Genomic DNA, 13585 nt, shown 5'->3' on the forward strand with positions numbered 1-13585 from the left:
CGCGTTATACGAAGATAACGAGCGTATAACGGCGAAACGTAATTGTGTGAAACTACCAAACAGTAACAGAAAGAGAATATGTAGTACACGCTTCAGCAAACTTGCCCAGACCCAGAACTTACTTTGACACTATCTTCAAATCCGATCGTTTCAACATTCACTCACTCATTACGAATGGGAAATAAGCTCAATAAAAATTCACCCGTACATATGTACATACATACACCATCTTGATTTCTCAGTCTTCGTCATTCATTACGGCAGATGAGAGAGCGTTAATTGAATCAACACCGTGCCTAATCGCAACCTTACGTAGACGTTTTCCTTTGGAGCTCGCGCCGCTTTTGGGTCACACCTTACACGAGTGATCTGTTTTGTACTGACGATCGTATCTGTCGTCGATTTAATCTGTTTTCGTAGATCTCGATCGGTGAGTCAGTTCATCACGGGCCGCTGAACACAATGGGATCGGGCCTGCACCCACGCATCCCGCTCACCGGCCCGTGAATTCCCGCAGAGCTCCATTATTATTCACATATTTGCTGTGTTATTTATAAACGTTTCTTGCATTACTTCTTTGCATTGGACAGCGCAATTGTGACCTCTGAGAATGTCGGCCAAGTCTTTTTATTTTCAATTGGAGAATCTGATTATGCATACGGCTTTGGTACTAATAACACTGAGCAACAAAAAAAAAATACCAGAGCGGAGACTAGCTAATCTTTACTAAGTTTGACCCACTGAATTCGAATATGATATTGATTTTTGTTGGTGGGCGATCGTTTACGAGATATGAGCGTTTAAAAAAATCCGCGATTTTTAAAGTTTTTTGGCTTTTGCGGTCTTTAACTCAAGATTTAGGATTGTTACGCTCAAACTGAGTATTGTAATCAATAGTCAGATATTTTTCCTATTAATTGTTATATTTCATTGCTTTAAAATACTTCTAATTAATTGTCTAGCGAATTTTAAAAGTCAAAAATATATTTTTTTTACGGATTTTTTTTCCGTGCTATTTTTCATTTATTTGGCAAATTTTTTATTTCACCACGTTTATAAGGATTGGTTTTCTATCTCAATATTTTTTTTTTTATCAATATCATATTCGAATTCAGTGGGTCAAACTTAATAAAGATTGGCTAGTCTCCGCTCTGGTAACTCAAAAACGTGATTTTTTGTTGCTCAGTGTAATTACAGTCAAAATATCGTTCCTTTTTGTTACATACCTCCTTTACGATTCTTTAAAAAATAATTGAAATTTTTTGACATATAATAATTCTATGAAAAATATAAAGCAATCGCTCAGTTCGGCCCGCGAAATAACAATTTTTTACATGTTTCCATGAAAACAAACGTAATCAGTGATTGATACCGTATACAAATTTCGAGGTTAAATTTTCTCTCGATCACAAAACTTCATCTAATAATACATCATAAATAAAGTAAAAAAAAGCATTCCGAAGGTCGTTATTGTTTATTTTTTACTAATAAGATTGGACTAATCCTAAAAAGCGGAGGAGTTGCCAATTTTAACTGCTTTTCAAGAATGGCTTCTTTGCTTAATGTCCGATATTGGATACATACCTATGTATATGTGTATATCAGTCGGAATTTCTCACAAACAAGTAATAAATAAAATAAGATAAGTAATAAAGCTGCTAATTTGTTATTTTACGATTTTAAAAAATACGCTGTCGCCGCAAATTATTATATGTAAAGCCATACGCTTTTCTGTGGAACAATCAGTATGTTATAGCACATATACAAAAAGTTTTAATTTTTAGTGATCATTTCTGTCAGCATCCATATATAAAATTGAATTCGGTATCGCTCATCGGAAAGAGGAAAAGTTATTGCGAAAATACCCAGTTCAATTATGCATACATGCGTATGTATTACAGATCGTCAGGTCATCTAATATTAAATGTGACTAATTTATTTTTTAGATAATTGGCGTATGTATAAATTTGCGATATTAACATGTGCTTTATCATTTCGCATACGAAAATACATACGTATATGTACATATTGTAATGAATATTCTAGCGGATAGAAAGGTCAAAAACATTAAAACGTTGACTGCTGATTATTACATACATATTATGATAGTGCATGCTGTTTTAAAAATAGCATGTCAATAAGACAACGAGTGCAAAATGGTTGACCTTGAACACTCTTATTTTGCCGCAAACGCTCGTTTTGCGTTAGCTAACCTGTTGATATCCTGTAATTTACTTGTGTATGTTTTGGCTTTTTCTCAATGTATAAATCTCGAGCTGTAATAAAAACTATTCCGCAGCATTGTGCCGGTTTTTTTTCCCGCCACGCAATGATTAGTTTTGAGCGTTGTTTTGGTTTGCCTGTGCCAAATAGTACGATGGCCTGTTGATTTGTCTATACTTTGCTCCAGCTGGTGCTGATGCTGAGAGTAGTCCATTTGAGATTATGACGGGGTAAATTTGAGGTGATGGGTATGAAGTATCCAGGACAATATTACCATTTTCTGAATATTTTATTTTGAATTTGCACTCATGAGCTATGACTAGACACCGGACCCACAGCTCGCCGTCTATTGTTCAATTGTTGTAAATGCTTTGTTAAAGGTTCGCCGAACCTTTTTTTTTTGCAGTCTAGCTTTGTAAATGGAGCTAAACCGCCCCGATTCCTGGAAAAAGCACGGTCTGTATCCGTAGTCTAGTTATGACTAAGGGACGGAGGCCGGTTTCTATTTTTACAAAAAATGGGTTCACTATTGTCAACTTTTTTTTTTTGCTCTTAATCTGTAGGACAATGGTAATCGATAATAGTCAACCCTCTTTCCTGGAAAATGGAAACGCTACCGCCAAACTCTAGTTACGACTAGATTTATTATTATTACTAGACTCAAACCAGTATATATAAAATATATGCTGGTTTGTATATATTTTATTTATTTATCTGTGATAGGATAGTGTGTTTATTCGTTACGATAAGTTTAATTTAGTTTTGGAATAATTATTGAGTATAAAAATAACGTTTTTGTACGCTATTTTAATAATTCCGTGAGCGTTATGTCGCGTGAGTGATTTTTCCCGTGAATAATTTATCTGTGAGTGTAATGCCCATGAGTCAGTTGTCGCGTGGGTGAAATTTCGTGTGCGTAACGCCGTTGAGTGTAAGGTCAGTGAGTGATTTGTCACCGACATAGACTAGGGATCGGGGTAGAGGATTTTCGATTGTTAATTTTGTAGAAAAACCATTTTTACACGCTCTTAGAATTCGATGGAACCGTTGTTTGCAATTGTCCCAAAGACTATCCGATGTTTAGTCATGAATAGACATCGGATGGTCATTAGGGAAATTTGTTTTTGACGCGTTACGGCTATTGCTAACTTCGTAGAAAAACTTTTATTGCTCAACATTCAACAGTTGAATGTTTGAGGCGTAGATACACAGGATGGTAACTGTTTTTTTTTTTTTTAGATAGTTTTGCATATGAAAAAAACGCTACCACGTCTGATCTATATCCAGCCCAAAAATCACCCCCTGGAGTGTTTTCGGTGTTATATTTTCCTTGTATTGACATAGGTTTGAAAGTGATGGATAACTTGTCGAAATAATAAGATCGTACGAATTCACAATGTCATAGTCAGACTTAGGCGGCCAGGAAGCTTTCACTTACAAAAAATGGTCCACTATTGTCCTACAAAGCAAGAGAGCATAAAAAAGGTTGACAATAGTGAACCATTTTTTGTGGGTAACAGCATCCTGGCCGCCTAAGTCTGGTCATAAGATACGCCCATCGGCCCATTTACAACCGGAGTCTACGTAGGCATTCCGTGCCGTACGATTCTGTGTGTCTGCGCCTTTATTGTTATTTGTCATTGCTTGAGGTAGGACCGGAAGCGCGCCGTCTATTGTTCCATTATTGTAAATGCTTTGTAAAAAAGGTTCGGCAAACCTTTAACAATGCATTTACGACATGTGAACAATGAACAGCGCGCTCTGGGTCCGCTCTTTAGTCATTGCCCTATTGACCGTCCACCTTGTAATCATGACCCGTCTCAATCTATGCATATTCATAACTAGTTCACGATCATCTTCAAATTATAATTTTGTTCTGCCAATGATCGTTATTGTCTAGAATGACAATCTGATTATCACATTAGAAACAAAACCGAATCGGTCGATCCAAGATCATTCCGTACCAGAACCTTTGCTGTTTGGATGATGCGAGTGCTTTTTTTTTATCGAGGGTCATATTTTGACGTTTGACGTCATGACTTTTTTGTATTTGAAACTGCTCATTTATTTATTTATTTTTTAACTGTATGCATCATATGAAACTTAAAAACATTTTATCGTTTAAATTAGTATCTCACACTTGTGACAATGAGTCATGTTTGTTTGTGCGTTTTCTGTGTCATTCAGATGCATGTGGGTTTTTCAAATGCATTCAACCTCACTTTAATTACGCCTCACTCGATTTTTGCCAACATTGTCCGTAGAAAGTGCAAATTATGTAAAGTGGCGATTTTTCTTTCTTACAATGGAATTCGGTTTTTATATCACACACATACACGTTCGTGTTATGAGTTTTGCATCATCGGTGTGACTTTTTTTACTGAAAGGTTATCAACCTTCTCTCTCGCTGATACGAATGTTGTTTTATAACTTTCACTTTTTTGCCATAAAAGCTATCGTGCACATCCACCATAACTTGCATAACTGGATGTGTGCATATAAATAAATCTTACCTGATCGCATATATGAGTCACGCAGTGTAAAAAGTGAATGCTTACGTGAAAAAGCACATTCACTGTGACATGTGACTGAACATAGCTTTTTTCATTAGGACGTGTATGATAAATAAAAAGGTCCTAAAGACTGTGTGATTTATGGCATTTTTCTAATTAATGGTAATAGAAGACGTGAGCGTGAAATTGATTGCATATTCATAACGTTGATGGATTTTATATGAATAATGAAATAAAAAAAATAGCCAACATGTATGATGAATCATAATCGAAGTCAACCTTGAACTTCAGGCGAGAAGACTCGTCCATAATTACCCTATTGCTCATGCTTCATGTTGTGTTTGTGATATTTTACTTCATTCATATAAGAGATTTAAATAATAATCTTGTATCGCTTAGTGAAAAATAATTGTGTGCCGTCGAAACGAAAAATCAGCCACCAGTTGCTGTCAAATTGAAGTTTTATGCACCGATGGGATATATTGTGTTTATGTTTATAGTTGGTGTTGGTTGGCACCATTAAATGACGTCAAATTGAATTGGCGTTTGACATGTGAGATTTAACCTCGGATCTATATTTATTACCCACGATTTTATTCTGTGCGGAAGCGGGCCTCTTCGCTAGTATTCTATATTTACTTGATATTGGATTCTAGTAATGCTTGTTTTCCAGTAGTTGTCCTGTGTTTAATGGAATGTTGATGATGGCAATTTTATGTGAAAATACTTCAATTACGTTTAATTATATCCGCTGCTCTCGATACAATATAATAAAAATCTTATCAACTAAGATCCTGAGAATTACTGGTGTACCTGTTGCCATATATAGCGTTACTTGTTGGATGGGACACGTTTAGGTATATGTAGTTCTTGATAATCATTGAAATACTTGAATAAATTTGTAGACTCAGCGGAACATTTTCTGCTTATTTTTTTATTTTATTTTATTACTGGTAAAACCATTTTTTTGGAAATGAGTAACAATTCCAAAAATTACGAATACAAAATGCTAAAAACTCAAGTTTACGAAAGTCGAGGATAGGTTGCCAATTTTGGTTTGTGCCGTTACAAAAATGAAATCAGATAAATTGGCAAACTCTGATAGGAAACGATCAACCTGGAGTCACAAATCCAGGTCTGACCAACAGCATTCATTTTCATTCGAGGCCCGGGCCGAGGGATCGAACCCGGTGCCTCTCAACGCTAAGCAGAAGCTTAACGACCGAGCTATGCTGCTGGCTAATATGTACAGTCGTATGACAACGAATTACTAACACCCGCGTATTTACCCTATTTTGTGTACCTGCGCCGTCTTAAGTAACATTTTGGGTTGGTTTTTTTTGTAGACCATTCATTGTATCCTATTCTATGTATTTAGAGAAGGATAGGATGAGTAGTGTTTATACAAATAGTTTAAAAACCGAACAAGTGCAAATACACAGTTTGGCTTTGAAATTCGTTTGGTGTAGACGTGTGCTTTCACTGGGAGAAAAGTTAGTTTTGAAGAGATTTTTGCTTTCCTGTATATTATCGATATCATTGAAGTAAGTTAAAGTGTTTAAATTTTTTAAATGTGACTTAATTATTTGTTTAAATTGCTTGTGAAAAAAACCCCTTTCCTTTTTAGATGGGAAGAAATAAAGATTTATCTATGGAGAAAATCGCCAATATTTCCACATTATTAAATACTGGGAAGTATTCTATACGATATATTGCTAAAGATTAGGGGGTTAGAGTTTTCAGTGTGCATAAAATTAGCACCCAACTAAAAAGAGGTGAAAATCCTACGGTCACCAAGCGTAAGAATTGTTGTGGCACTCGAAAATACGGTCCTCGAGTCGATCGATATATTATAAATACTGTTGAGAAGGATCGGTTTGCCACAAATAAAAAAATCCAGACAAATTTACGGGAGCGGAACCGAAATATCGACTCGGACAATACAACGCCGTTTCGCAGACGCGGGGATGAATGGCAGACAACTACTTAAAAAAACGCTTTTGACGCCAAAAATGAAGAAAGCCAGGCTCAATTTGGCTAATGAGCATCGCCACTTCACCCTCGACGATTGGAAAGGGGTAATTTAATTGAAATTAAATTATTTGTCTAATTTTTTTTGAATGAATTGAATTAATCGATGTTTTTAACATTTTTAAGGTTCACTTCTCTGACGAGTCGTCAATTCAATTGATGACACCGACTCACCAATACGTACGTAGGCGAGTCGGCAAGCGGTATAATGAGTCCTGTGTCATAAAAAATGTGAAACACCCGCTGTCACTCATGATTTGGGGCTCAATTAGAGCGGAAGGTCGGGGGCCATTGTATTTTGTAGAAGGGATGATGAATGCTTCGCAATATATAACGGTATTGCGATACACCCTATTGCACTCTATACAAAACAAAATTGACAAAAGGGATCGCCTGCACTTAATGCAATATTTTTGCACCCTGCCATAAAGCCAAAATTGTGAAAAAAATCATGTCCAACCACAATTTACCGCTCCTTCACTGGCCCGGTAATTCTCCCGATCTAAATCCTAAAGAAAATGTCCGGCATACCCTTAAAATGAAATTAAATAAGCTCCAATGTACCAATAAAAATATCCTAAAACAAAACATAATTTCTGTGTGGCAGGGAGATCCTGAGATAAAGTCAACCATTGCGTCTTGTATCGAGAGTATGCCCAAAAGAATAGCATCGTGTCTCCGAAATAAGGGTGGACATACAAAATATTAATAATATATATATATGTTGTATTAATATTGTAAATAAACTATGTATAATCATTATAAACACATCTTTGTTTTAATTTTACGAACCTACTCTTCAATATATAGCTCTAAACATAGAATTTGCAAAATCCGCATGGTGTTAGTAATTCGCTGTCATGGGACTGTAAGATCCATTATTTTTTAACTCATATTCTATATTATTAAACGAGTTAATCTTGTATATTTGTCATTTTTTCTTCTTAAAAACAGCCAAAGATTCTGTCGGATCTTTTCACATTCCTCAATTCTGGTCTAAAAACCAAAATTTAATGGGTTTTGACCATGAGATAAATTATTCAGGAGGTTAAACTACCTTTAAAACTTTTGACATTCATATTACGTGACCTTGGCATTGCATCTTGCTCTCACACACACAATGCGAACAGAATGCAAGCTGTTTAACTTCATTGCGTGTGTGCTAGTAGGATGCAAGGTGGAAAAATAAGAGCCCTATCACCCTTAAGACCATAAAATTCAACCGTAGTACATTACGTACACATATGTTGCAAATAGATCACCCTCTCCATAAATTCCTCTTTATCATATAATATATATGTATGATATCGCTATTCCGTCTGTCTGTCTGAGATAACGCTCGCCGTACTATAATAGTCGTTTCGATTCGACATACACATGTACGTCATAGCTAATCCACTGCTAAAACGTACATATATAAAAACCTATATATATATATATACTGATAACTACTAATGTTTCCGCTTGGCAGAGAATTTACCGCTATCTATTGAACATTTATGTAATTAATTAATTATTTTTTCATTGTTTCTATCGGTGTTTTATATTGTTTATATGTAAGTAGGTATGTAGTTTTTACCATTTGAAACAATTAAATATAAATATATTTAAAAGGTATTTTAAAAGACCGCGTGGGGATCGAACACATGACCGACGACATATTTCTTTTAATTTTTTTAAATTTAATAACTTAATATGCCAACACCCATGCGATGAAATGTCATCGGGTACAACACTAGTTGTTAAAAAGAAGGGATCAAAAGTGAAACAATTGACTGTAAACCTTGTCCAAGATGATTTATAAAGTTCACACTGAATATTTTACGTACAAATTATATAAATTTTGTTTAAAATAAGCCAAGAATTGACTAATTACTTAGTAATCACTAATGGATACTAATGATGACATTCTATAAGGAAACACTTTACCGATTGAGCGATTGCTTTATGCACGCAAATATAAGTTTTGAATTTGTGACCTAGAGATTTTTTGTGCAATAATTATGCTTCAATTGAATCATTTAAGTGTGTCTAGGGTTTTGTATATGAAGTTCGGTAGTATTATGTGTATGAAGAGGTATCCGGCCACATTCTTCTGGTGTTGCGGATGTGAGAATATTGCGCAATAGCAACAACAATTCGGCCTCGAGTCTCCATGAGAATGACTCATCTAATAATTGCACCGAAAGTGCTGCTCGTCGTCTGTCTCAATAACGATGGCCTGGAACATCTGCTCTCGACCAGATTTTGAACTTGCGTTCGTTCGTCTGACAGTGACCGTCGAAATGGAGCAGAGTAGTCCGGCAAGTGTTCTTCTGATCGCACCGAATCTTCATTTTTTACGTACATCGTTAGTTACAAGTAGCTCGTGGAAAATAAGAAGTAGGAGGTTGAAAAAAAAAAAGAAGTACCGTAAGCCCGGTGGAACTATAGTTTATTCTTTTATTTTTGTCTTCAAGCTCGATAGATTATAGTCTAAATTCGTGTCAGGTTTTTTTTCGACACAGCCGTCATTTCACAATAGATTTTTCATAGTTGGAATTGGAGCGAATGGTCTCTACATTTGAGGTCTTGAGGTCGAAGAATCGGCTCATATCGAATTTTGTATGGAAGTTTTTTTCAGTTATTATTTAGAAAATGATACGGTACTTTTCTGAAAATTGCTTTCTTTTTTTGTATGTGTTCAATATCTGCCATATAAATGTTAAAATTGGCGAATATATAACAAATGTAATAAATAAGCAGGAATAATTGTTTGTTTTTATGTTAGTGGAAACTAACTGCTAAAATTAAATATACAAATGTTGAATATAAATTTCAAATGATTTTCCAATATCTGCTAAAGGATATGTACCGAGATATAAGCCGTTATAATTGAAAGTGGCATAAGTCCACTTTTCTTCATTTCGAGAAATATCTCGCAAAATATTAATAATGCTTTGCGTTTAACAATATTTAAAAAAAAATACCCTTGGCCTGTAATACGCCTATTCTGCTTTTTTGAGATTCTCAACATATCGAATTAAAATTGTATCTTGGTCAAAATAAACATTTAAACCAATAAAATATTAGTTCTATATAGAGGTTCTATTGTCATATTGTATATGACGAGGATATACACTTGATGCCCACAGCCTCCGCCCCCCTTTTTAAAAAAAAAAAAATTTTATAATAGATAAAAGTTGAAGATGAACATGTTAGGAAAAAAACATTTGTATTTAAAATTGGCACGTTTTATATCAAAAAAATTATATTAAAATTGAATAATATATGCATAATATGCAAATAAAATTCTCTACGCACATTTAAAATCTGGATGGCTTTTAATGTTTTCATTGAATTCGTACTAAATATTTTGATTTATGTCACGTTTCAGCAATATTTTAATAAAATATAATACAATTCCAAGCGACCATTTTTAATGACGATAGTTTATTGTTTGACATGTTTTATTCTTGATGGTTGATGTTTGACATTCAACCCTGCGTTCCTCGTAAATTACAACATTTTATATTCGGTATAGTTACTTCAAGTAAAAAAATTAAGCTATATATAAAATGTTTTATAAGTTCGAAGAGGATCTATAAGTTTTATAACTTCAAAGAGTTTTATTTCAATTCAATTAAAAGAAAAAAAACAACACTGGGCCTAGTGTACTGCCCCCCTAGACTTTGGCCTGTATAAACCTTTAAAAATGTTATCAATTAATTCTAAGATAAATTGAATACTGAAAAATGTATCTTTTTATTAGTTTTTTTTTTTTGTTAATTTGAATTTGTTATCGCTTCAAAAGTTCTTATAATTAGATGCCCGAACTGTAAAAAAATTTAAGGTTGAAAACGAATTTATATTCAGTTCGGAATTGATAATCTGCAGTATGAAAAAAATATAAGATCAGTTGCTATGTAAATTCTAGCAAAATCATGTTTTGATGGATTTATATAATAGTGCTATAATTATTATTTGATTTTCCTATCGCTGTTTATCAGCATAGCGTAATAAATTATATTTCTAAATTCGTTGAATTTTTTACAGCGGTTTGATAACTTTCTACTGCTGCAAGTTTTTGCATTGATAAGAACCGTGTCCTTCACTATTTGTTTTTCATAACACTTTGATAATTCAGTTTTATAATCTGTGGTTTATATATCGGTCGAGCAAATTGGGGTTGTGGGCCACATCCTCATAACACTACACCTTCCTGCCTCGCTCTGTCGATTAGGATTGTACGAAACGTCACAACGCTTTACTCCATCAAATCAAATATTGCAAATAATCCAGCTGGAGCATCCAACAGATTCGCCAAAGTCGTTTGTCCTCTATTCAAATTGCGCTTTTTTTTATTTCTGTTGTGACTGGAAAGATGACATCAGCTCGCCAATTTCGGCAATCAGGGGAACCTTGATATGTGTTTTATTGTGTCGCTCAAATGCACTGTATCAACAAATATTAACCCACACAACGACCGAGCATTGTCCTTACCTTGTGAATCTCTGCATATATTACCATTAGTACGGATTTAGTAGTTAGGTTGAATTTAGTGAGGTATGAATTTTTTCATCAATAAACCACAACGTTTTATTGATGTCACCCAAAAATGTAACGTGAACAATGATGTGAGACGTTTACCATAATTGGACTAATGTGTCCTTAGTGGGTTATCTGCATTGTCTTATTACATGCGGGTGATAGCGTAACTGTTGAATGATTCAATTTATTCAATAATAATTGTAATAGTGAGCGTCATCGTGAAAGTCATGAGCCTGATAGTGGTTTTATAATGCGTATTTATTGATGATAATAATAGCTTGGAATATACGACTCCACCCAACTGCATATCCAGAAGTTTTCAATTAAAAATTGATCAACTTTCTAATATATTTTTATTTTTATATATACAATACATACCAGAAAGTCCTAACATGTAAACTCCAATGCACTGTCCTGGCCAATTACAAATATTGATAAAAAATTATATTTATACAGTATCATAGAGACATCTATGGACAAATTCGAAAATACTAATATTTCGAGAAATACATATATTTTACAGAGTGGGTAGCGTATTTATAACGTCAGCAAACTCAATTTTGTAAGAGTCAATTTGGTGGAACCGTTTTAATGATATCAGATATATTGGCAAACTCTGATAGGAAACGATGGACCAGGAGTCACATACATATATCTCAGGTCTGTTCAGCAACACCGGACCAAGGAATAAGCATATGACTACTAAGTTGAAAACATTAAACGCTTACCACTGAGCTTTGTTGCTGGTTAAAATTATAAAAATCAAATTTGAATCAATTATATAAAGAAACTTACTTTTAATCTTAGGCTTTTCAATCGTGCTTCATTTTATTTGCAAGCCAGGCATTTTGTCTGAAAGATTCTATCATCTATTTATGTATGTACGTATGTATAGCAATAATACTGATAAAATCATTTACCGTTCGAATTAGTACATTTAGATAAAAAAAATATATATGTATATACATATGTATATATTGGGATAGAAAACAAATCCTTATAAACATGGTAAAGTAAAAAAACTGACCTAATAAACGCATAGAACGGAAATATCCCAAGACTCGTTTTCCCAACTTCATTTATCGGCCCGGCAAATAAAAATAATGCCCCTCTCTAAAATAACTCGCACGACAGATTCGGTTCTCGCCCGGCAAATCGAACGTCAAATGGGGGCTGTCAGTAACAAAAATAAATACCAACCCTAACAACCTAATCTTAAATGTGGTAATTGGATTATTAGTCACATTGCGATCGCCCAAAAGACACTTTTTGCCATGAAAATCGCGAATATGGAATATTTGGCACTCGAGTTCTCGTTAGTATGATAGTTATCGTTAGAATGGTGGACTTTTCGGTTGCCAGATATTCCGTTATAGAGATTTTAGTGACTTGGGCGAGCGCTTTGTGACCAATAATCACCGAACCCTTAAATGTATAGGGCCAACCCTAACTTAACCTAACCCTTATATAAATAAGTGTTGGCTGCTAAGATATTACAATTACCCAGTGAAAATGTAACTGGTTATGATTTCACTGAAACGTCAAATTTTATTTTTATTACTGGCAATCCGTTTGACGTTTGATTTGCCGGGCGAACGCCGATTTTGTCGTTTGAGCTATTTTAGAGATGTTAATTTGACATTTGTCGTGTAATTTATTTTACAGCCGTGCCAAAAATATTATCCCGATTTTTTTATTGCTCAATGTATGTATGTAATCGGCATTGAAATAATTCAATGCTACATTTTATATACATTATTATTTTATTACAAGCCCTATTACATAATTGTCGCCCATCGTGTGTTCGGTTGCACGTATGTAATGTATTATAGATTTATTTTAAAGTGTGTCATTAGGTTGACATGTGTGATAGCATTTCAAAGGGGTTATCAGTGTGTTATTTGAGCGATGTGTTAATGCAAAGAATTAACACCTCGTAGTGCATTTGTAGTATGTGCCGACACTGAAATTCTCTATAAGTTGTCTTTAGTTGCATCATTTGTTATTCATTAACAAATGAAATCAATTATTTCACGTTGACGTGTTTAAATTATCTCACATGACTGATTTGCTTCCTTGTTGAATGTGTAATTAATTTTTATTTACAATTTTGTTACAGGTAAAGCTTACTGTCAAGCATGCAACAAAAAATGCTCCGGAGAGGTTCTTCGCGTAACCGACAAATACTTCCACATGAGCTGTTTCGTATGTCGAACATGCAATACGTCGTTAGCACACGGAGGATTTTTTTGCAAAGATGGAGTTTATTACTGTCCACAGGTTAGTCG

The 13585-nt window shown here is 34.4% G+C and overlaps 1 protein-coding gene across 2 annotated transcripts in view; it reads left to right on the forward strand.

The window, feature by feature from the left end:
- The window catches only part of Unc-115a (actin binding LIM protein Uncoordinated 115a), a 65275-nt gene that overhangs the window by 39549 nt on the left and 12141 nt on the right, over window positions 1-13585 (forward strand). For both annotated transcript variants that reach the window (XM_077441229.1, XM_077441228.1), the window contains one exon: window positions 13417-13577. In XM_077441229.1, coding sequence (XP_077297355.1) covers window positions 13417-13577 — 161 coding nt within the window. The remainder of the gene's footprint in view (window positions 1-13416; window positions 13578-13585) is intronic.

The sequence above is a fragment of the Arctopsyche grandis genome, chromosome 11 (assembly GCF_051622035.1).
Source record: "Arctopsyche grandis isolate Sample6627 chromosome 11, ASM5162203v2, whole genome shotgun sequence".
Taxonomy (NCBI): Eukaryota; Metazoa; Arthropoda; class Insecta; order Trichoptera; family Hydropsychidae; genus Arctopsyche; species Arctopsyche grandis.